This window comes from Quercus robur, chromosome 6 (assembly GCF_932294415.1).
Source record: "Quercus robur chromosome 6, dhQueRobu3.1, whole genome shotgun sequence".
Taxonomy (NCBI): domain Eukaryota; kingdom Viridiplantae; phylum Streptophyta; class Magnoliopsida; order Fagales; family Fagaceae; genus Quercus; species Quercus robur.
In genome coordinates, this window is record NC_065539.1 from 37,802,444 (window position 1) to 37,827,090 (window position 24,647).

General features: G+C 37.5%; 1 protein-coding gene and 1 long non-coding RNA gene across 3 annotated transcripts; one reads left to right on the plus strand and one right to left on the minus strand.

The window, feature by feature from the left end:
- Positions 1–1,131: 1,131 nt before the first annotated feature.
- On the minus strand, positions 1,132–6,041 carry LOC126688646 (probable inorganic phosphate transporter 1-3). The gene is made up of 2 exons (XM_050383416.1): positions 5,769–6,041; positions 1,132–3,034 (listed from the first exon to the last, which is right to left on the minus strand). Exon 2 carries the CDS (start codon positions 2,978–2,980, stop codon positions 1,355–1,357), a length of 1,626 nt encoding a protein of 541 aa, XP_050239373.1. The 5' UTR covers positions 2,981–3,034; positions 5,769–6,041; the 3' UTR covers positions 1,132–1,354.
- Positions 6,042–6,574: 533 nt separating this feature from the next.
- On the plus strand, positions 6,575–9,399 carry LOC126688647 (uncharacterized). Of its 2 annotated transcripts, none has more exons than XR_007644325.1 (3): positions 6,575–6,859; positions 6,986–7,044; positions 8,079–9,399. It is a non-coding gene; the product is annotated as an uncharacterized LOC126688647 (long non-coding RNA). The 2 variants fall into 2 exon arrangements; XR_007644324.1 differs by lacking the exon at positions 8,079–9,399 and adding an exon at positions 7,244–7,676 and having other exon boundaries at positions 6,591–6,859.
- Positions 9,400–24,647: the final 15,248 nt, after the last annotated feature.

Genomic DNA, 24,647 nt, shown 5'->3' on the forward strand with positions numbered 1-24,647 from the left:
CGACTTATTTTGGCATTGTTGAATTGGACTGAGATGAGTTTGAATTTGATAGTGAGAATCATAATGAAGTAGTGAGAGAGGTGAAGGGTTTAGCTAATTATATGAATTGACAATAAGAAATGAGAAGAGAAACAGATTAGTGAGAGCAGGGGTAGGTCTGTGTTTGAGCAAATGAGGCAAAGAAAATAGAGAAGAGAAAGTATCGAATTGTAGTGGAATTGTTGGGTTTTAAAATTAAAGTGTAAAAACATTTATAAACAAAATAGTGGTGTGTAAATTTGTAAAGTCTTTAAAGGTTATATGTTACATTACAAAGAGATAAACAAAAAGTCAAATATCTTTTGTTATATTAATAATAATTATTATAGTAGCAATATAGGGTATTACTGGTATTTTGCACATAAATATAGGTCTCAATGAGAGAACTCTTCTTAATTTTCACGAGATTGCCTTACCCATAAGCCTACTTAGTAGAATTAGGGGTGTGCGTCTAACCTACTGAATTGACTCAATCCAATCCAACTCAATACATTGAGTTAACTTTTGTGAGTTGAGTTCAAGATGATAGATTTTTCAATTCATTTGACGCAACCCAACCTACCATATATATAAGTTTATTCCATTACCAGTAGTTTGATTGATTTGATATATTTAAGAATTATTTTTGATGAATTTGGAAACTTGGAATATAATTAAAGAATATTACGTAAATTGAAATAATTTATTAAAAAAGTAATTAACTAATAAATGAGAGTCCAATATTTTACAAGGCATGAAACATATATTCACCTTGTCATAATTTTCTTTTTAAAAAAAAATGTAAGCATAACCTACCAATTCAACCTAATTGAATCTAATTCACATGGCTGGATTGAGTTGGTTTCTACACATGTGATGGGTTAATTTGAAAAATTCCCAGCCTAACAAGCTCAGATTGGGTTTAAAAACCCTTCAACCTATTCAACTCCAACTCATGCACACCCTAAGTAGAACTTAGGTAATGTTTTGTGTTGACTAAATCCCCCGTACTCTTAGCGAAAAATTACCATATATGTTTCCAAAAGAAAAAAAGTTTCTTTAAATTAAATAATTTAGAACAAATAGATATTCAATGATCTTTCAAAACAAAAGTTGAGGCATAGGCCGAGAAATCACTACACAGTACATATATTTCAAAGGAAAAACAAATACAAACACACCGGTACGGATAACGCTTTTGAATTAAAGCAGTACAAAGCAAATATCTACAGCATTATTGCATATAGATCATATAAGCTTATAAATTTGAAAACCACAAATCAAAGCTACCCTTCATGTAAATCTGAGATGAATTCTTTCAGTAATCAAAACCAAATCAAACTGGAGCAGTCCTAGTTCTACTAGTGCCAGTCTCTGTCTCACCCCCTTCACCGTCGTCCTCACCAGTAATCTCCTCCAATGATTTTCCCTTAGGTTCTGGCACCAAAAAGGTAAACAACATTCCCAAGAAGTTAATACAGCCAAGCGCAATAAGCGAATTCTTCACCCCGATACCAGTAGGGTACCCAGCGTCTACTTTGGCAGGGTCTTGGCTTTGTGCAGCATACAAGAATCCAAAGGCGCCAACTATAGCCCCTGCCTTACCACATGCGGCTGATATTCCATGACATGTAGACCTTAGTCTTGCAGGGAAAATTTCTGCTGGCACAATAAACGTCGTAGCGTTTGGTCCGAAGTTGGCGAAGAAAAATGTGAAGGAGTACATTACCACGAAGCCGAGATGGTTGGGTTTTAGAGTCCAATGATGGTAAGGGATACCTATCGCAAACATAAACACAGTCATGAAAAAGAAACCCATCAATTGGATTGTGAACCGTCCAAGATGATCAATAAATGCCACTGTGAACCAATATCCAGGCACGGTACTGCACAATGCTATAAGTGTTTGTGCCTTTGCAATCTTGAAAACCTCGTCAAGTGCGCTCATTGACCCTGCTGGTGGAATCCATCCAATAGCGGAGAAGATATCCTTTTGGAAAAGATTTTGGCTGTAGAATGCAATGTCCAGCAAGAACCAAGTAGCAGTTGTTCCAAGCAAGTGACGCCCGTGGCGTTTGGCGAATTCCTTGGAGAATAAACCAAAGGAATTTGATGGCTCCTGAGCCATCCTCTCCACCTTCTCCTCTTCAGCATCAAGAGTAACTTGTAGCACCATAGACATGTCTGCAGCAGCCTGTTTTGCGTTCTTGGCAACAAGAGCAGTGTAACGAGCTGTCTCGGGCATTTTCATACGCCAGTAGTATGTGAGAGCTGCTGGGACAGCCCCAAACATGACAATTATGCGCCATACATAATCAGATTGTTCAGGCAAGGAGAGGCCCGGATTTTCGTTGAATGATGGTGAGTCGTATTTGTTTCTGAACGCGCTTGAAACTATTAAAGCAACAATCCCACCGCCCAAAATTCCAAATCCCTGCATGGCAAACACTGCAGCAATAAACGCCCCACGAGTCTTTTTGTTCGCATATTCTGACATAATTGTAGCGGAAAGAGGATAATCACCACCAATGCCAAATCCAAGCCAAAACCGGAAGAAACACAAAGTGGCTATGACACCTTCTCGTTTCTTTCCAAAGGAGAGCCCAGAGCCAATGGAACAGACTACCATGAGAATAAGGGTTATACCATACACTTTCTTTCTTCCCAATTTGTCACCAAGCCAACCGAAGAAAAGCTGACCAGCAAGAGTGCCACAAAGAGCGACACCGTTAACAGCATCAGCCACATTAGGAGGCAATGAACCAGGCTTACCTGTCACATTAGGAATAGCTGGTACTGTGTAGTATATGCGGCCGAGTAACTTCGTGACAAGGGAGACGCAAAACAAGTCGTATGCATCTGTGAAAAACCCCATTCCAGCAATCACAATTGCGGTGAAATGGTACCATTGTGTCTTGGCCACATCGAGTGCATTAAGCACTCCCAATTGGTTTTTAGCCATGGCGGCAGGATCTTGTCACTTTTTATATTTTACAGGTCTTCGTCCAACAATTTCCTGCACACACAAAAAAAAAAAAAAAAAAAAAAAAAGTTGATGGTATTAAAATTTTACCTTTTTTGTTTCTGTTTGTACGGACGAAGATAACGATGACATGAAAAGAATATTGAATTATTGACTTATTATAATAAAATAAAAAATAATATTGAATTATTGGACCAAGTAATACTATTGTCTGTCAGCACTCAGCAAGGAATAGACAGAGAGTGCAACAAACAATCACATAACAAAAAATTCCATGAAAGGTACATAAATTCATATAAAATAAAAAATTAATTATCATTTTGACTTTTCAAATGAGATTTTTTTTCTCTTCCTTGGAACAGACTTCCAAGTGGTAAATTAAATATATATATATATATATATATATATTTGTCTAAGGTGACTATGCTACCTAACAGACAAAAGAATACTATTTTTTGGTTCCATACATATATTGTGATTTGTGAGATCTAGGCTGGGTTAATGTACCCAAAACATAACATATCATCTCTGTCCTAATTATTATCAAATAAACTAGCTAGTGTTCATAATATTTCTTTTGTTCTTGCTGAACTACAACTTTTTATTGAACTAACGATTATACTCCTCACACTTTTGTTATTCAATTATAATTTTCAATTATGACATCCTAGATTGAAACAACATTAAAAAGAATTTACATTTAATGAATAATAAGTCTTCCTCCAACAGTTTCTGCATAGTAAAATGCTAATGGTATGACTAGTCTATGAGAACTATTTTATGTTTTTTCCCTTCAATTTCTACTTTTATTTCTACGAACCCAGACAATGAGGACAAAAAACAGCATGTTCATTTAGTGGACCAATCAGCCCAACTTATACTGTTGTTTGTCAGCAAGGAATAGATAATGACGTCCTACTTTTTTATTCCGCCATCGATAAACAAAAAAAGAAACGACTAAAATTACTTTTAAATCAACTCAATAAAATTTATAATATCTCTAATATTATTTTAACATAAATTCCTTAAAAGGAATAAAAAAAATCAAATAAAAATAAAAAACTAATTAATGAATTTCCTAAAACACATGTACTTTATGGAACCATTAATACTCAAATATAGATATAATATACATTTTTTAAAAAGAAAATACACATGGCAATAATTTATTGATTTGTAGGCACAAATTTATTGTAATTGTGTGTGGTTGATATGTATGTGTACCATATTACTTGATTTTTTTTGAAAAATTTATATAAGCATCATTTTTTATGAGAAAAATATATAAACATCATTTAATTGAGTATTAGACGCAGGAAAATTTAAAAAATAAATAAATGTCATTTTGACTTTTAAAATTGAGATTTTTTAATTATAAAAAAGATATATATATATATATATATATTCTTTACAACAAAAGCCTGAGGGAGAAATTGTATAAGCTTTTTTTTTTTTGGAAAGCTAATTAATTATGCTACTATAGGGATGGAATGGATGGACCAACTAATCCTAATACTGTAATTGTCTAGTAATTAGCTTTCAGAAAATTGCTTTCTCAAAAAAAAAAAAAAAAGCTTTCAGAAAATTTCTTTTCATTTTGCTTTACTATAACCATTTTACACTACTAAAAATTATATTTTTCACTCTTCTATAATTTAATTTTCATTTTTTCAAAAAAAAAAATTTCTAGCCATTATTTGTTTTTAAAATTATGGCATCCCAGATTAAAACAACTTAAAAAAAATAAATAAATAAAAAAACAAAGTTGCAGACATAGGGGGTGATAGGTGGTCATTGTTAGGAGTAGAGTGTCTTAAAAGTAGCGTTCAATGCGTTGAAGTGTTGGACCACTAGACCAATCGTGTGGCTACCGTATAAGGCCAAGTTGCAAGAACAGCTTGTCAAATTGGATGGCTTTAACAAATAATTCGTGGACTAGGAGACTTGTACCTAGATTAATTTGTGGACCTACAGTACAGCTGTAAAGGAGACTTGTACTCTAGGTCGTCCAATAAAACAACTGGTTACATATTTATATATATATATATATATGTAATAAGGTTTTTTTTTTTTTAATAGAATATATACTAATTTTTTTTAGATAACTTCAACTTATTGGGTCCGCCTAGATCTTTTATAAAGTATAAACAGAGAAGAAAAACAAAATTTCTTAATTATATTTTTATTTTGGTAGCCCATTTCATAGTTCAACGCATTGTCAACGTTAATTACGAAAACTCTAGCAAAGTTGTTAGCCAATAATGACAGGAAACATTGAAACAAGAACAAGAAATTGTGTGTAAACCAAAAGGATTAGAAGCAAAAGAGATGGCACATGTGTGTGTTAAACTAAAATGTAAGCCTCTGTTCCTCCACAAGGATTTCAGTAGCTTAGCCCTTGGCAAGTATATATAAAGACTATATCCTATTTGGGCAAAGAATAAAATGATCAAATTATGTAGTCTATGTAAATGAATGAATAAAAAGGGAAGTCTATTAGTAATATTTGATTTTTTTTTTTATTAAAAAATATATACAAAAAAGCTAGTTAGATAAAGGGATAAATGGATGGGTATGGCTTTCCATCTTCAAAAAAAAGAAGGGTGCCCTACCACATGGTGATGATAACCTTTATACAAAAAGTAGTACTACTGTGATATCTTATAAAAATGGTTCTGGTATCCAATGAAACCAGTTCCAAAAAGCAAGGAATTCTCATAGAGTTTTCATGACAGTATAAGGCACAGAGAGAGAGAGGGAGACTAACCTTCTTGAATTCAAAGGGGAGGAGAGCAGAGAGAGCAGAGAGAGAAATTGATGGAGTTGGTGTTCTGTTGGGGGTGAAGAATAATGAGGAGAAAGGGCTGCTATATAGTTTTAGCAGTGTGCATATGACTCATAGAAATCTCTGAAACCAACCCCAGCATCTAACGGTATATACCAGCTTATCCAATTTATTAGTCAACGATTTCAAAGTCACAGCTTAGCTTTGCTTTCTCAACATAATTTACATCACTTTCCGGAGCAAGTTCCTCGTTATTTCAGTGTAGACTCCAGACTTTTGAAGAATTTAGGTGCATTTACTTGTATCACTTTAAAATGATTATTATTAAGATATATAATTATATCCTTCTCAAAAACTAAAAATAAAATTATATCTATCTGTGTGAGTGAACTATGAAGAAGATAAGACTTCCGTACCCTTCGTGCTTGTCATCTACCCATGTACAAGATTACCCCAATTTTTTTTTAAATATAGAATCAACATCAATTATTAAGTTGATTATGAAAGGTTAGGAAAAGTAAAAAAAAATTCATATGATGATTGTGATGAACCATCCACATCCCTTTATCATTATTTGAATAGAAATAATACACGCATAAATATTTTTTTTTAATGAAAATACAGATAAATAAATTTAGTTCTCATAAAATTATGTGGCCGCATATATAAGACGCAAGAAGAGTGGATTTATACATTCATATCTATATTTTCAAAACCATTTTTTGAGGGTCATTCTACCGTACCCCCTCCAGAAAAAGGGGGTACAGTACCCACCTTAATCTTAACCATTGATTTAATGTTGTTTAAATCTTGACCATTGGTATAATTTTAAGGGATACTGGTTACTGGCTAAACAGGTTATATATATAAACCAAAAAAAATAAAGCAAAAGAATGCAGAATCATTCACGCATCAACAACGCCTCTGGTTTTCCTCTCTACTCTGTCTCGTCTCAATGTTAAAGCCTCTCCAATCCAACCTCAAATCCACATCCAATCCAACTCAGCGGCGCTTCTTCTATCTCTCTGCCCTTTTGTTCGAAGTTTCCACCGTTTATTGAATCTAAAATCTCAGTACGTCTCATCCTTATTCTTTAATTTTCCATATGGGTTTTTTAACTGTTGCCATTTGTTCTCTATATGGCTGAATTGTTATTAATTTTGTTTTGTTTTGTTTTTGTTTACCTTTTGGTTTCGCAGGGTTGCTAGGAACAAAACCAATCTATTATTCCTTTTGGTTCATAGCAGGTTCATAGTAGGTGAGAGAATAAGTTATTGTATATACTTGAATTAGTAAAACTTCTAATTGTATGTTTAATACTGATTTCAATTTGGTTTATTTTTCTTAATTTTGTCTGGCTGGGTTTGTTAGTATTGCCGTTTATACAATTTGGGTTATTTATCATAGGTTTTTCTGGCTGGGTTGAACAATTTGGGTTTTTTTCTCTGGCTTGGCAGGGTAAACCCCTTACAATCAGACGACGTTTGCATGTCTTAATTATATCTTGCTACGTTGAGAGTATCGTGGCAATGGAGGACTTATGTGTGACCAATATCTATTCTACATTGGAAACTAAATTGATGGGATTGGTTACATTGCCATTCGCAATATCAGTGGCAGTTAGTATATGCAATCCATGATTGATTCTGTTGTTTAGTCTATTGTATGTTAATTTTTTATCTTGTTGGTAGAATAAAAGGCATATAAGAACAGAAAAAGTGGAGTTAGATAGTGTCTAGCAATGTGTCCAAAAATATTGCCAATGATCTGGACAAGCCATGAACTTAGCCAAATGTGGACTACTCTTTGCTCCAAGGAATGTGAGTAATGGCATGGTGAACAAGCTTTTGTCAAAGGTCTGGTTTCAAAAGACTTGGTGCCAATTTGAAATATCTTGGGTCTCCTCTATTCTTAAACCAGATTGGAAGCAAAGGATTTTTAGTTTTTCAACCAAAAACTGGAAGCAAGCTAAGTGGTTAAGCCAATAAGTGTCTTTCCTGAGATGGCCGTGTCACTATGATTAAGTCAAGTTATAGCCTCAAGCTATTTCCCTCTACCTTCAAAGTTATCATCTCTGCATTGTTGGCAAAAATCAGTTGGATGATTGCTGTTAGTTTTATATCTATATAGGGATCATTATTTGAGTATCTGAGTAAATTTATTACTTATACTCTTATATACTTGGATGAAACATTTGGAGCAAAATATTTTTGGTTTAAAAAATGAATTTTTTATTTGGTTTTTCAATTACAATTAATTGGTTGACCACTGTAGAATTTTTTTGGGTTGCAGGTACAGGACTGGGAAGCTGCTTTTGAAGTTGGATACCATTAGATTCATAGCAGCAAATCATACCATAATTTCAGCTCTGAACTATATCTTTAAATAAAAAAACATTTTCCACTTTTTATCTGACTGTCTATGAAATGAATCTTTATACTTATCGTAGTCACTCTTGTGCACTCATTTCTTTTGGATTATGGTATTTTACACTGCCTAATAGCAGCAACGACTGCAATGGCGACCCAACCTAGTGGCTATAGTGATGCTTGAATAGTGAAAATGCCCGTGAGACAAGATTGAGTAGCCTAACTCCCTGTTTCATCTTTTCATTTTATGGAAATTGATTTATATCAAAGTTTTTGTTGTGCTTGTGGTTGGAGAAGAACACCTACTCTAACAGATGCACACTTGTGTTATTGTGATGGAATTTGGAGTTGATTAGACATGCGGCCCTCTTGTCCACATTAGCTGCCATATTTGTTATTTTTTAGGGTCTATCCTGACTGAGTTCATTTACTTGATATAAAATTTTTTATTTATCTGAGTTTTGGTTAAATGTGGAATCAATTGGAAAAAAGAATTATCTTTTCTTTTTTCTAAGATCTAATCATATTAGCTTCTGCCCCTCTCTTTGCATCTGCATTCTTTTAATAAGTGAAGGATAGAAGTTAAATAAGTAATGACTAATGAACAATGTATGCAACTAAAAACATATATACAGATATATGTCAATTGTTTTGGTTAAACTTCATTTTTTGGTTACTGTTATCACATTATTAGTTTTTGGAATAGAGTTACTGGATTGGAGTTGGTATTAAGTTCATCTTGTTATCACTAGTTCTTTTTAGTTGCTTGCTTTATGTTTTCTGATATAACAAACTCTTTGAGTACCGATCTTAGAAGCAAACCCCGAGTTCTTAGTCATGTGGCTTAATGGTTAGAAATTTTCTGTTCTAGGTTCTGTTTTTATTTTTCTTTTCTTTTTTCTCATTTTTCAGCTGCTAACCAGAACAATATTTTTATGGAACTATGACATGAACAATATTTTTAGTCACTTCCTTTTTGCTTGTCTAATGTTTTCTGTTTTTCATTTCAGCTAGTGCTTATATACCTGGAGCACTAGATTTGATGACTGACTTACTTCACAACCTCCAATATAAGACTATGAATTATGGTTTCCATATGACAATTACAAAATGGGATGAAGTTGTTTCAAAAGAAATGGAAATCATGGTTAAGGAAAAAGGTTGCTTTTCTTATATTTTCTGTTTGTATTGTATGGATTTCATCTTACATTGGACCTTTGTGAACACTTCTTTAATTTCCTTTTTGTCCATTTCACGTGAAATCTGTTTAAGTTTTCATGTATGTTCCAACTTATAGGTATAAACTCTTTCAAGTTCTTCAAAAGCGGGTATTAACTAAACATCCTAGTTAGGAACCTACAGCATTATGGGCTAGTGTTATTTTCCATTGCAGCTTGTTGGTTGCATAAAATAGCCCTAATAATGATGGAAAAAAAATACCCATAGAGTTCTCTAGAAGAAGCCATGATATCACCTGTGCATATTCTGCTGACTTTATTTCAGCCTCATGGATGCTCTCACTAGCCCACTTTCAAATATTTCTTGAACGCATTGATTTGATCCCATAAGCAGGACTACCACCCCATAGCATGTTGCTACCAGAGGTTCAGTTGTTGTTCCACTTCAACCCACAGGAACTTCTTTGATCAATTTATTTCCCTTTTTGTTAAGGTGGAGAATTGAACCAAGAGTTCTCTTTCTTTATTGCTAACCAAATTCCAATTGAAATGAAATGTTTATGATGAATCAATGCTATTTAGGAGGACCTAATAATAGTTCATTAATTCAAATCCTTGATTTTCAAAGTTAAGGGATGCTTATATTGGCAAACTTAAAGATGCTGTTCATGTCCTGTGACAACCTCATAGGGTGATACAAGTTGAGATGAGTGTAGGTAAGTGTTTACCATAGATTTGGATAGAAGGAAAATATGAGAAAGAAGGAAATGGAATTAGGAGTTACACACCCTCTTGACCATGGATCCATTTCTTTTAATAAATCACGAGTGCCTTAATAATGAACTAGTTCTTTAATTACAATGTCATCGAATGGTGCAAATATTGCAATAAATCCCAAATAACTTAAATATTCAATTAATTGTGCTCTGCTAAACTTCTGGCCATTCAACCTTGTTTGAAGCCAAATATTTCGTTTAAATCTTTGACAAACTTGCTCTTTCATTTCTTTTAGCCCTTTTCACAACACTCAAGTTGAATAATTTTTTTCCCATCAGTGCCAACATAGCTTTTCTGAAAGTCATCGGACCACTTGATATTACTTTCCTTCAAATTATCCTAGATTGGAGCCACTACCTCCACCCTCTTAAGAATTTCTTCATTTTTATTCCTACTTTTCCTTTTGTTACTTTGATTTCATATGCCTACGACCTTTTATAGTGAGTTTTGGAGTGGTTACTTGTTTAGTAACTTCCTCAACTTGAATGGAAGTTAGAAGGTTTAGACTTAACTTCTACAACTGCCATCAGAAGTTAAGAAATTAGTGAGAAGTTAGAGCGATGAATAAGAATTTTGCTTCTACTTCAGAATAGTAGAATGTGGTCCGAATCACAAGCTTTTGGATATAGATTTACTCTGAAAATTTCTAAGTATTAGGTGGTCGTCCAGTTGACTCCATGTTGGACGACCTTATTGCACTTGGAAGACATTTCTGGTCTTGGACGATACTATAGACGAATTGGAGATAGTCTAATTTTTGGTTCACCATCATATATAAATAATAAAAATATAAACATCAGGAAAATGACCTTAACTATGTTATTTTATAATAAGGTATGCCCCTGAATGTGATGGAAGTTGCCAAGGGAGATACGTAGGAAGTTAATTAGTGTAGGGACTGAATTTGGATTGTACCCAGTGTAGGATTGGGTTTAAGCCCAACAAGCCCAAACAATGAATTTATAGAGCGTGGGTGTAAGAACTAGTTCTATTCCAAAAGATGGACAATAAAAGTTGCTGAAACTAAGATTATTGAACACAAGTAAATGAGAAAATCTATCCTCGGCACGACTTGAGGAGCTTATGTTATAATATCCAATATTTGGACAAAGCTACAAGAGTTCACTGTATTCTTACAAATATTTCTTGATTTTTCCGATCCCTTTTTTAGGTCACCTTCCCTTGCCATATATTACAATCTTGGTGTTATCTCTAACATACACGTGTAGGTTGGATTCTAGGAGTTCCTTCTTGTCCCATCCAACACCTCCCAGAACCATCAAATAGTAGCCGTAAGGCTGCTTGGTCACTGTTCAGGTATTACCTCCACATTAATGCGACCAAAGAGTTAGTTGAGAGTCATTAAATATGGAGGTAACAGCTTTTGAAGATATTTTTTTGGCTCCCTTTACTTGCCCCTTGTCCAATGTCCAACTCCTAGTTGTGATGTAACTTTGAAGAAGGTCTAGGGTGATATGACACTCCTACTAACCTCGGATCCTTGTTCCCGAGATGGCTTTTCTCCTCGGACGTTCGTTGGACTTATCTCATACTATCTTTATTTTTCTCTCTATACCATTCCCCTTATAACCTCATTTGGCAATCCTCGAATTAGCTAATGCCCTCAGATTGGGCCATAGGCCCAATTCGTACAGCCTTGATAGTATCTCCTGACTAACTGACTCCCACAATTGGTATATTCAAATATTTGTGGAAGAAACCAAGATAATTCCAGCTTATTTTTTTTGTGAACAAGAGTAATTATTGTGGTTGGGCTAATTTCATGGGATGCTTTTTTTTTTTTTTTTTTGGTTTTCGATTTTAGATCTAAATTTTTTAATAACTTTAAAAAAGTTACTATTGTGATGAGCGGTTATTAGTAAGTAAAAAAGTGACCTTAGTGATAAGCCTAAATCTAAAATTATGGTCAAATGTGATATTTGTAGTGCTTAAAATGACGGTTGAACAATCAATTGTAAGGGAAAAAAAATAGGGTACCACCAAATGTGACAAAAATATGGTCAGGAGTAATGTGGGTACTACCCAATGTAATAACGGAACGGTCAAATTTGAGAATAAAAAAATAAGGTACCATTGAATGTGACAAAAATAGAGTCAAATGGGATGTTGGTACTACTTAATATGACAATGGAACCATCAAATGTGAGAAAAAAAAAGTAAGGGTATCACTAAATGTAATAAAAAAATGTCACATGTTATGTTGGAACTGCACAATGTGAGGATGGAACTGTCAAAAGTGAGAAAAAAAGTAAGGGAACCACCAAATGTGAGAAAAGAACTGTCACATGTGATGTTGGAACTGCACAATATGAGGATGGAATCGTTAAGTATGAGAAAAAAAAAAGGGAACCACTCAATGTGACAAAAAAACTGACACATGTGATGTTGGAATTGCACAATTTAAGAATGGAACCGTCAAATGTGAGAAAAAAGTAAGGGAACCACCAAATGTAAAAAACAAAATGTCACGTGTAATGTTAGAACTGTACAACGTGAGAATGGAACCATCAAATGTGAGAAAAAAGTAAGGGAACCACCAAATGTGAGAAAATAACTGTCACATGTGATGTTGGAACTGCACAATGTGAGGATAAAACCGTCAAATGTGAGAAAAAAAATAACGGAACCACCAAATGTGAGAAAAAAAAAAGGTCACATGTGATGTTGGAACTGTACAATGTAAGGATGAAATCGTCAAATGTGAAAAAAGAGAGTAAAGAAACAACCAAATGTGAGAAAAGAACTATCATATGTGATGTTGGAACCGCACAATGTGAGGATGAAACCGTCAAATGTGAGAAAAAAAGTAAGGGAATCACCAAATGTGAGAAAAAAACTGTCACATGTAATGTTGTAATTGCACAATGTAAGGATGGAACTGTCAAATGTAAGAAAAAAGTAAGAGAACCACCAAATGTGACAAAAAAACTATCACATGTAATGTTAGAACTGCATAATGTGAGAATGGAACCGTCAAGTATGAAAAAAAAGTAAGAGAACCACTAAATGTGAGAAAAAAACTGTCACATGTGATGTTAGAACTGCACAATATTAGGATGGAACTGTCAACTGTGAGAAAAAAGTAAGGGAACCACCAAATGTGAGAAAAAAACTATCACATGTAATGTTAGAACTATACAATGTGAGGATGAAACCATCAAGTATGAAAAAAAATTAAGGGAACCACTCAGTGTGACAAAAGAACTGTCATATGTGATGTTGGAACCGCACAATATGAGGATGGAACCGTCAAATGTGAGAAAAAAAATAAGGGAACCACCAAATGTGAGAAAAAAACTGTCACATGTGATGTTGGAATTGCACAATGTGAGGATGGAACCTTCAAGTGTGAGAAAAAAGTAAGGGAACCACCCAATATGACAAAAAAACTGTCATATGTAATGTTGGAACCACACAATGTGAGGATGAAACCGTCAAGTGTGAGAAAAAAGTAAGGGAGCCACCAAATGTGAGAAAAGAACTGTCACATGTGATGTTGGAACTGCACAATGTGAGGATGGAACCATCAAGTATGAGAAAAAATTAAGCGAACCACTTAATGTAACAAAAAAACTGTCATATGTGATGTTGGAACCGCACAATATGAGGATGGAACCGTCAAATGTGAGAAAAAAAAGTAAGGGAACCACCAAATGTAAGAAAAGAACTGTCACATGTGATGTTGAAACTGCACAATGTGAGGATGAAACCGTCAAATGTGAGAAAAAAGTAAGGGAACCATCAAATGTGAGAAAAGAACTGTCACATATGATGTTGAAACTGCATAATGTGAGAATGAAACCGTTAAATGTGAGAAAAAAAAGTAATGGAACCACCAAATGTGAGAAAAGAACTGTCACATGTGATGTTAGAACTACACAATATGAGGATAGAACCATCAAGTATGAGAAAAAATTAAGGGAACCACTCAATGTGACAAAAGAACTGTCATATGTGATGTTAGAACCGCATAATGTGAGGATGAAACCGTCAAATGTGAGAAAAAAAGTAAGGGAACCACCAAATGTGAGAAAAAAATTGTCACATGTGATGCTAGAACTGCATAATGTGAGGATGGAACCATCAAATGTGAGAAAAAAGTAAGGGAACCATCAAATGTGAGAAAAAAACTGTCACATGTGATGTTGGAACTGCATATTGTGAGAATGGAACCGTCAAATGTGAGAAAAAAGTAAGGGAACCATCGAATGTGAGAAAAGAACTGTCACATGTGATGTTGGAACTACATAATGTGAGAATGGAACCATCAAATGTGAGAAAAAAGTAACCTGATATAGCAGGTTACCTACTAGTGGGTACCGTACCCCCCCTTTTTTGGGGGGGTACCGTAGAATTACTCATTTTTTGATAAATTTATTTAAGGATGGTTTTGGAAATTTATATATTTTTATACCGCAAATAAGACAATAAATGATTTTCTTTTAAAAAGTGGAAAATTATTGAGTACTCCTAGAGTATCATAAATATATACTCTTCCCTCTCACATAATTATGGTCTTACTATGCATTTATGATACTTTGAAGTACTTTATATTTTTTCTTAAAAAATTGGAATTTTGAAATAAGACAAATAATTTAAGATAGAGGGAGTATATGTTATCTGAGAATACATAATGGTAAAAAGTCTATGATGAATGATGCACGACTGTTCTAGGATGATCCATATTGCTTATTGCTTAATTTCTTTTTCTTTTTTTAATACCTTAATGTCTTAATGCCTACCATGATAGTTATGTGAAACAAAAAATTTGTATTCTAATCCCAAAGAAAAGTCCTCAAAATTATCTTTATCATTTTTCTAATTTAGGTAAGGGGGTACTTATTTTGATTAGTTGGAAAACGGAAATTATAGTCATTATGTATTATAAATTTCTTGTTTACTTCAGCATACAAATAGAGGAATATATATTGGTGATGTAAGCAAACCTAGGGAGGACAATTAAGGGTAGCTGATGATAAAAGTTATGGAAAATATGACACCAAATAAGTTGCTTTTAGGCATTGAGGATTAAAGTGGAGACAAAATAAGATGCTCTCTCCATGCTCACACACTTTTTTTTTTTTTGAAAAGTTAATTATTATCTTAAAAGTATTGGTTTATGATGGGACTGGCAAACTCAACTTCCATGGACGATATCATCGTTACTAACAAGGTCATCCCTTAAGATGAGCTGATTAAATGTCCACATCATTGACGAAGGTAGCAAAGACATTCAATACGAACAATAATACTTCGGGCGGTTACAAAGACAGCTGTATGGACCGTTGGAAGCCCATTGAAGTCTATATTATTGAGCATAAGACGTTACCAAGAAAGGCATTAAAGCCATAATAACTGCCACAACGGCTAGAGGCTGTAGAAACATATATAAGGCCTTCACAAGCACCAACACAAAGTACATAGACACCTAAGAACACTGCTAGTTATTCTAATACTCTGTTATTTCCTAAAAACTCTTTTATACTAACTTTGGTATCGGAGATGTTGTGGCAGGCACCACACCGATAACCACCTTAAGGGAGTTACCTTACCATTTTCAGGGGTGACATAAACAGAAGAACGGCTCCATCTGGACACATACACAACGACTGACGAATCTGCCCTTCATCAGTTTGGCGCCGTCTATGGGAACGACATTTTCCTACTCAGGTTCAAAAACGAAGTTTCCATCAACTTCTATATTTAGATGGAGTCCAACCAGGATTCTACAGCCTTAACTCTACAAGTCTAGGCCCTAGCGGCCACCGTTGAAGAGCTCACTAGACAGAATCAGGAAATGAGGTTACGGTTTTAGCAGGAGGAAAATCGATCTAGGGCCGATTGAGAGGATGAAGGGGATAGCAATAGAAGGAGTGACCATCGAGGACTGGTTAACCCAGATGAAGAAAACTTGGATCTTCTCCGAGAGATGAGGAAGGAGATGGACAAGTTGAGGAACGCCATTAAAGAAAAAACAGATTGAAGCCTAGATAGAATGGTCAGGGCAACATATTTGCCTTTCACCACCACAGTCTTAGAATGTCTTGTGCCGTCGAAGTTTCGCTTGCCTCAACTTTAGTCGTTTGACAAACTTAAAGACCCGTAGGACCACCTCAACACCTTTAAGACGACACTAGGCCTTCAGCAACCTTCTGATGAAATATTGTGTTGTTCCTTCCCTACCACTCTCAAAGGAGCTGCTAGGGAATGGTTCACAAAATTACCAACATCGTCTATCGACAGCTTCAAGCAACTGAGCAACACCTTTTTGCACCACTTAGTTGGAAGACAACGCCTAAAGAGGCCAGTAGACCATTTACTCACCATTAGACAAGGAAAGAAAGAAACCCTGAGGTCGTACATGAAACGCTTTACTCGGGAGACCCTGGAGGTGGATGAAGCTAACGACAAGGTGCAGCTGATGACCTTTAAAGCGGGGTTGAAATTTAGAGAATTCGTGGTTTCACTCGTGAAGAATCCTCCTAAAACGATGGCGGAGATGCTCATGAAGGCACAGAAGTACATGAACGCTGAGGATGCGTTAGCTGCCATAAAGGGTGTGGAAAAGCCGGGGGATAAGGGAAGGAAGGATAACAATTGCAAAGGACAAAAAAGTGATCATCCAAATCATCGAACTAATGACGGGGAAAGAAGGAAAGACGAGAAAACTCCCAGAACAGTAAAATTCACTCCTTTAATTATGCTTGTTGATAAAATTTTGACGCAGATTAAGGATGAGCACTATCTCAAATGGCCAAGGCCATTACATTCATCCCTAACGTCCGTGACAAGAAGAAGTATTGCCGATTTCACAAGGATCATGGCCATTACACAGAAGATTGTCAGGACCTAAAGAAAGAGATAGAGGAATTGATACGGAAAGGAAAATTGCAAAAGAATGTAAAGAATGGGGAGTTTAGCAGGTTTAGGGACGGTAACAAAAACCAGCACGAGTCCTCGCCTAGAGACGAGGATAACACGTCCCAGCCTTCGCAGAATGTTATCGGGGAGATAAAGACGATCGCAGGAGGGCCATTCACAGGCGGGTCATTCAGATCCCTCACGAAAGCATGTTAAAGGCAGGTGAACAGCGTCCACATGGTACCCCCGTTTAAGCAAAAATGGACGGACCAGGACATGGCTTTCAACGAGGAAGATGCTAGGGAAGTGAAGTAGCCTCATAACGACCCCTTAGTTATAATGCTTACGATAGAAGGATTCAATACCAAGAGAATCCTCGTAGACAATGGAAGCTCCACAGACATCATCTACCTTCCTGCTTTTCAGTAGCTGAAGCTAGATCCAGGAAGACTACGCCTATTTGACTCCCCCTTCGTCAATTTTAGTGGAGACAGAGTATATCCCAAGGGCATAGTGACATTGACAGTAACAGTGGGGACCTACCCAAGGCATTTGATCTATTAGTTAGACTTCTTGGTGATAGACTACCCCTCATCTTACAATGTGATTATTGGAAGGCCCACGCTCAACCAATGGAAGTCAACCACGGCCGCCTATTTCCTAAAGGTAAAGTTCCTAACTGAGAACGGTGTTGGCGAGGTAAAAGGAGATCAGGTCCTAGCCAGGGAATGCTACCAGGCCGTGTTGACTGCAAAGGAGAACCATACATGGATGATTGAGAAGAAAGAAAAAGATAAAGTGGAAGCCCTAGAGACAGTGGAACTGGTCAAAGGAGAGGCAATCAAGACGACAAGAATAGGGACGACACTAAGTCCCGAGATGAGAACAAGGCTCGTCCAGACACAAACCTGGACGTCTTCACGTGGAGTCATGAAAACATGCCGGGCATATCTCCAAAAGTCATTTAGCATAAGCTAAACGTGGACCCGGAGAGAAAGCCCGTCCAACAAAGGTGACGAGTCTTCGCCCCTTAATGGAACCAAGCAATTACAGATGAGGTTAACAAACTATTGTCAATAGGCTTTATCCGGGAGGTCTACTATCTTGATTGGCTCGCAAACGTCATCCTAGTGAAGAAAGCAAATGAGAAATGGAGAATGTGCGTGGACTTCACGAACCTGAACAAAACTTGCTCGAAAGATAGCTTCCTTCTACCAAGGATAAACCAGCTAGTGGATTCCACAGCCAGGCATAAGTTACTGACATTCATGGATGCTTTCTCAGGATACAATCAGATAAAAATGGCTAAAGAAGATCAGGAGAAAATTGCTTTCATCACAAGTCAAGGGCTCTATTGCTATAAGGTAATACCCTTCGGACTAAAGAATCCAAGAGCAGTATACCAGAGGTTAGTGAACAAAATGTTTAGCAAATAGATTGGCAAGAATATGGAGGTATACGTGGATGACATGCTTGTCAAGAGTAAAGAGGAACTTGCCCATCTGGAGGACTTGAAGGAGACGTTTGGCACCCTCAGAAAATACCAGATGAAGTTAAATCCTGGCAAGTGTGCCTTTGGTGTAGCCTCGGGAAAATTCTTGGGATTTATGTTGTTCCAAAGGGGGATAGAAGCAAACCCGAAGAAGGTGTAGGCCATACTCAACATGACATCGGCCAAGACCATCAAAGAAGTCCAGAAGCTCACAAGAAGGATTGCAGCTCTCAATAGGTTTGTCTCTAGAACGACGGAAAAATGTTTGCCCTTCTTCAAGACATTGAAGCAGGCCTTCGCTTGGATTGACGAATGTGAGGCAGCATTTCAGGAACTCAAACTTTACCTGAGTAATCCACCCCTTTTGAGTCCATCCAAGGAAAGGGAAAACTTATAATGAGGCCGAGTACGAAGGAATACTGATAGGGTTAAGACTCGGGAAAGCACTAAGAGCAAAAAATTTGCTTATCCAGAGTGATTCTAAGCTAGTAATAGGGCAGTTTCAGAAGGAATATGAAGCAAAGGAGGAAAGAATGCAGAAATACCTCAAGCTGACGAAGCATCTGACCCAAGAATTTGATAGAGTAGAATTCATGCAAATCCCCAGAAGCCAGAACATGGTAGCCGATGAAGTTGCGAAACTAGCATTGTTAGAAGAAAGATCAATTAGCGCGGACTTGAAGATGGAAATCCAGAAATGCCCCAGCATCGAAGAAATCTCCACATTTGCAATCCAGAACACAGGCAGCTGGATGTCACTGATCGTATCCTTTCTCCAGGATGGACACCTCCCACAAGACACCGAGGAAGCCAGGAAGGTCAGGAAGAGGGCTACCAGATTCACGATCCTGAATGACACACTGTACAAAAGAGTTTTTTCCATGCCTTACCTGAAGTGCGTAGACGAAGAGGAAGCCAAGTATATTCTCGAAGAGATCCATGAAGGGATTTGTAGAGACCATGCAGGCCCTTAATCCCTAGTAAGTAAAGTTGTCAGAATGGGTTACTTCTGGCCCACGATGTAGGTAGATGCAAAAGAGCTCGCCAGGAAATGCGACAAGTGCCAGAGGTTTGGTAATGTCCAACGCCTTCCAACCGAGAGACTGATGACAATATCCTCCCCCTAGCCATTTGCACAATGGGGAATTGACATCGTTGGCCCATTGCCTCAAGATAAAGGAAAAATAAAATATATTCTAGTCGCCATTGGTTACTTTACAAAATGGGTTGAAGCAGAGACATTAGCAACCATTATCGAAGCAAGAATCCAGGGTTTCGTGTGGAAGAATATAATTTGCAAGTTCGGGATTCCATGAACGATCATAACAAATAATGGGCGGCAGTTCGACAGCCAAGGCTTTAGGGATTTCTGTTCAAACCTAGGGATCAAGAACCAGTTCTCATCCTGAGACATCCACAAGCTAATGGACAGACGGAGGTGACTAATTAGACACTACTCAAGATTATCAAAGCCAGGTTGGACGACGCAAAGGGGGCTTGGCCGGAAGAATTTCCCAATGTCTTGTGGGTTTACAGGACTATGGCAAGGACACCAACGGGAGAAACCCCCTTCAGACTCACTTATGGCACCGAAGCAGTAATCCCAATCAAGATAGGAGCAACAAACATCAGGTGAGAGATATTCCAGGGGGAGGGTAACGACAACCAGTAAAGAGTCAACGTGGATTGCCTAGACGAGGTTAGAGAAAAAGTTTCACACAAGATGACAAAGTACCAACAGAAGATGGCCGAGTACTACAACAGGAAGGTAAAGCTCAGACGACTTGATATAGGAGACCTCGTCCTGTGCAAAGTCACCCCAACAACCAAAAACCTTGCCCAAAGGAAACTCGGCCCCACATGGGAGGGACCCTACTAGGTTGTCCATTACTTTAAGCAAGGCAGCTATCACCTGGAGACCATAGACGGACAGAGGCTCCCACGACCATGGAACATCGAGCATTTGAAGAAGTACCACCAATAAATGTAACCGACAAATGTATTCATTCTTGAAAGCAATAAAAGAATTATTCAGCTGATGTGTTAGTGCAAGCAGGTCTTTTGAAAGTCGCAAGGAAACAAAAAAATGGCTAAGTAACAAGATTCCGCCTAGATGGATGTAAGTTACTGACGAAGCCAAAAGATGACAAGATCCCTTAAGAGGGTGTAAGTAAAAAAAAAAAAAAAAAAGGCTAAGTAACAAGATTCTGCCTAGACGGATGTAAGTTACTGACGAAGCTAAAAGATGACAAGATCCCTTAAGAGGGTGTAAGTCATGAAAAGAAAAAAAAAAGGCTAAGTAACAAGATTCCGCCTAGATGGATATAAGTTACTGACGAAGCCAAAAGATGACAAGATCCCTTAAGAGGGTGTAAGTCATGAAAAGAAAAAAAAAAGGCTAAGTAATAGGATTCTGCCTAGATGGATGTAAGTTACTAACAAAGCCAAAAGATGACAAGATCCCTTAAGAGGATGTAAGTCATGAAAAAAAAAAAAAAAAAAAAAAGCTAAGTAACAAGATTCCGTCTAGACGAATGTAAGTTACTGACGAGGATAATGTACAACAAAATCCACCCAGAAAAAAGCAAAAGAACTGACACAGGAAAAGAGTGACGAAAAGTGCACAACAAGAAAAAGAGTGACGAAAAGTGCACAACAAGAAAAAGAGTGACGAGCAAGTATACAATCATGAATATAACTAAAAGCCCAAAAACAACGGCTAGTTACCATTATTTTAACGTTAAAATTAAAAGCACATAAACGCCGAGCTAAAAGCATTGTTCTTAAATTAGAAATACACCGGGCAGCGAAATGCATAAAGAAAACAACAAATTGAACATAAGGCAGGGTCGAACATTAGCGGCAGCATCATCACCATCTTGAGGAGGTATAGGAGTGTCCCCGGGAGTAGCTTCAGGAGTAGTAGATTGAGCAGCCTCGTCTGTTGCCATCTCTTGATCAACCACTTCCATATCAAGATTCTCGAGGTTTACTCTAGTGGGATGTTTGATCATGTACCAATGGAGAAGCTCGAAGCCTTTGAAGTACCAACTAAAGAGCACAGTACTGTACTCCTCAGTTTGCTAGAAACCCTCAACGGCCTTGGCAGCAATGACCTTCAGCTTCTCTCGAGCGGCTAGGAGTTGTTCATCCTTTTCCAACGTGAGCCGCCTCTCCGCCCTGAGGTCATCTCCTAGAGACTTAACTTTCTCCTTGACGGAGTTGGCCTCATCCATAGCAGTGATCAAATCCTTCTTCAATTTAGAATTTTCCGCCTCCAGAGCCTCTAGCCTAGACACTGATGAGGTAATCTTTGCTTCCTAAGTAAGGTACTCGAAAGTGATAAGAAAGCTCTCCCCAAGCACCTGAAAATTGAGACTAATGTTAGAGACGGCGCAAAAGGAAGGAAAAGGTAAGATCACATAAATACAATACCTGTACAAGCTTGTGGAGATGACGACCCACAATCTCGTTGGCCGACACTCCCAAAAACACCTTCATATCATCGGCGGTAAAAATGTCTTACGCTCGAGCCTGCGCCACCTTGACGTCATCCCAAACGTTAGAAGACTGGGAGTCAACTTTCTCCTTCTACTTATCCCCAGTCCTTTGCCTTTTACTCCGTTCAAGAGGAATCTCCTCAACTGAAGTGGCCAGGGAAGCCGTCCTCGCCGATTCGATAGCAGGAGTGGACGGTGTTGTTGTAGTGACGAGAATCCCCTTTTCCATCACTCGCACACCCTTGGTCAGAAGATTGGACAGTGGCTCATTCTTCTTAGCCCTCATTCGGGCATACATTCCTTGGTTAAATTTAGTAGTCATTCCTGCAAAAGGAGAACACTTAAAAAATAAAAAAAAGAGCAACAAGATCAATATGGATGAGCCTAACACTTACTCTTTTTTTCTTCAATATCCAAGTTTCGCAGGACAAAAGCAAATGGTTCAGGACCGAGGCAGTAGAAGGCAAGAGTCCGTGGATCCACCAGATTGTGAAAGTCCTCGATCGTCTTTACGTACTCGATTTCCTTCTCAACACGTCCCTTGTACCTACTTTTGAGCTTGGGTCGTCTTTTAACTACACAAGACAACGAGCAAAAGAGTTAAGTGACGAAAAATAAATAAAGAAAATTAAGAAGCTAGAATGAATAATGACGCACCTAAATTCAGGGTACTCCATTGATGGAGCAGCCTTGGGAGATCACCCCAAACTTTGTTAGGGGAAGTCTCCCAATCATCCCCGGACACAAAAAAGAATTGGGACTTCCAATATCTGAATGACGAGGGTAGATTCCGGACGATCCTAGTCCTCCTCTCCCATGGCACCAGCTCATAATACCTATATTCCTTAGACGCTTTCAAACGGTATAGGTAGATGAGCTCGTCCACCCTAATCATATCTCCGTCCATAGCAGTCAGCCATATTCCTATACAACTGACTACTATCCTCCACGAATTAGGCATAAGTTGCCTAGGAGCATTACCGAAGTGGCCCAACAACTCCATGATAAAGGGACTGACAGGGAACCTAAGCCCACAAAGAAAAGCAGCCTCGTAGAAGCATGCCTCCCTAGGGAAGAAGTGGCAAGCCTGATCCTTCTTACTAGGTAAATGGACCCTAACCCTATTTGGGAATTGAAATCTGTCCTTAAACCTAGAGAGTGTTTCGTCGTCTAAACCACACTCCTCCTCAAAAGCATGGAAAGCCCTAACCTCTCGAGGGGTAGAGACGGTAGTATCCCCCTCCACGGGTCTATCACTAGATGAAAATCCAGTCTCTAACTCACTTGACCTCACCTCTGACATCACTCCCCGCTCCCTTATCAAACCCTCAAACCAATCAATTGATTGACGAAGCAGTGGTAGCAAGTCACCTAATACTATACACAAGCCACTACCCTCTAATACGAACTTCTCGAGATGTGGGAAAATACATAAAGACCCCCCTAAATGAGCAAAAAGGAAAGAGAGAGGGACAAAGGGCCCTAACCTTAGAGCTACTAAGCATAGGACTCAAAAAAGAAGAAGGGTAAGAATCCTAGAAAGACCAAAAAAAAAAAAAATAATAATAATAATAAAAAGAAAACATAGAAAAGCCAAAGAAAAATAAGAAATTTCCACAGATTTATCTACTTAAAGAAAAATAGTGGGAGGAAAGAAGCCATACCTCAAAAGCGGTGGAGAGAGAGGGCAAAACGCAGAAGGTTCACATCAACAATGGTAGCACAAGGTCAGCAATGGCAACTTGGAAAACATAGAGCAAAAGGGAAAGTGAAAAGTAAGGAAGAAAAAGAAGGTAGGAAGTTTAAAAAGTGAAGCACAAAAAAAAAAAAAAAAAAAAAAAAAAAAAAAAAAAAACTAGAGCCACACGGAGTGGTTCATTAAAACCACCCCTCAGGTTGCGCCACATGGCCACAACACTCCCAACGCCACCACTGCCCATTGAATATGGAGGGAAATCCCAAGAGAGAAAAAAAAAAAAAAAATTTCGCCTCTTGGTGATCGCTGCCACACGGACGACCACAAAGCCTAGGGGGCAGCTGATGGGACTAACGAACTCAACTTCCATGGACGCTATCATCATTACCAACGAGGTCATCCCCTAAGACGAGCTGATCAAATGTCCACATCATTGACGAAGGTAGCAAAGCCATTCAATACGGGCAATAATACCTCGGACGGTTACAAAAACAGCTGTATGGACCGTTGGAAGCCCATTGAAGTCCATATTATTGAGCATAAGGCGTTACCAAGAAAGGCATTAAAGCCACAATAACTGCCACAACGGCTAGGAGCTGTAGAAACATATATAAGGCCCTCACAAGCACCAACACAGGGTACATTGACACACCTAAGAACACTGCTAGTTATTCTAATACTCTGTTATTTCCTAAAACTCTTTTATACTGATTTTGGCATTAGAGACGTTGTGGCAGGCATCACACCGGTGACCACCTTAAGGGAGTTACCTTACCATTTTCAAGGTGACATAAACAGAAGAACAACGCCATCTGGATGCACGCACAACGACTGACGAATCTGTACTTCATCAGTTTAAAAAATATATTTACAATTTTCATATTTTTCATAAACGTGATATTAAAAAATTTTCAAAAATACTTTATTAACAAATGTCTTAATGATACCCTTAAACAGATTTTTTTAA

Excerpts from the sequence above, each read along its gene's own strand:
- LOC126688646 (XM_050383416.1), bottom strand. The coding sequence starts at position 2,980 with ATGGCTAAAAACCAATTGGGAGTGCTTAATGCACTCGATGTGGCCAAG.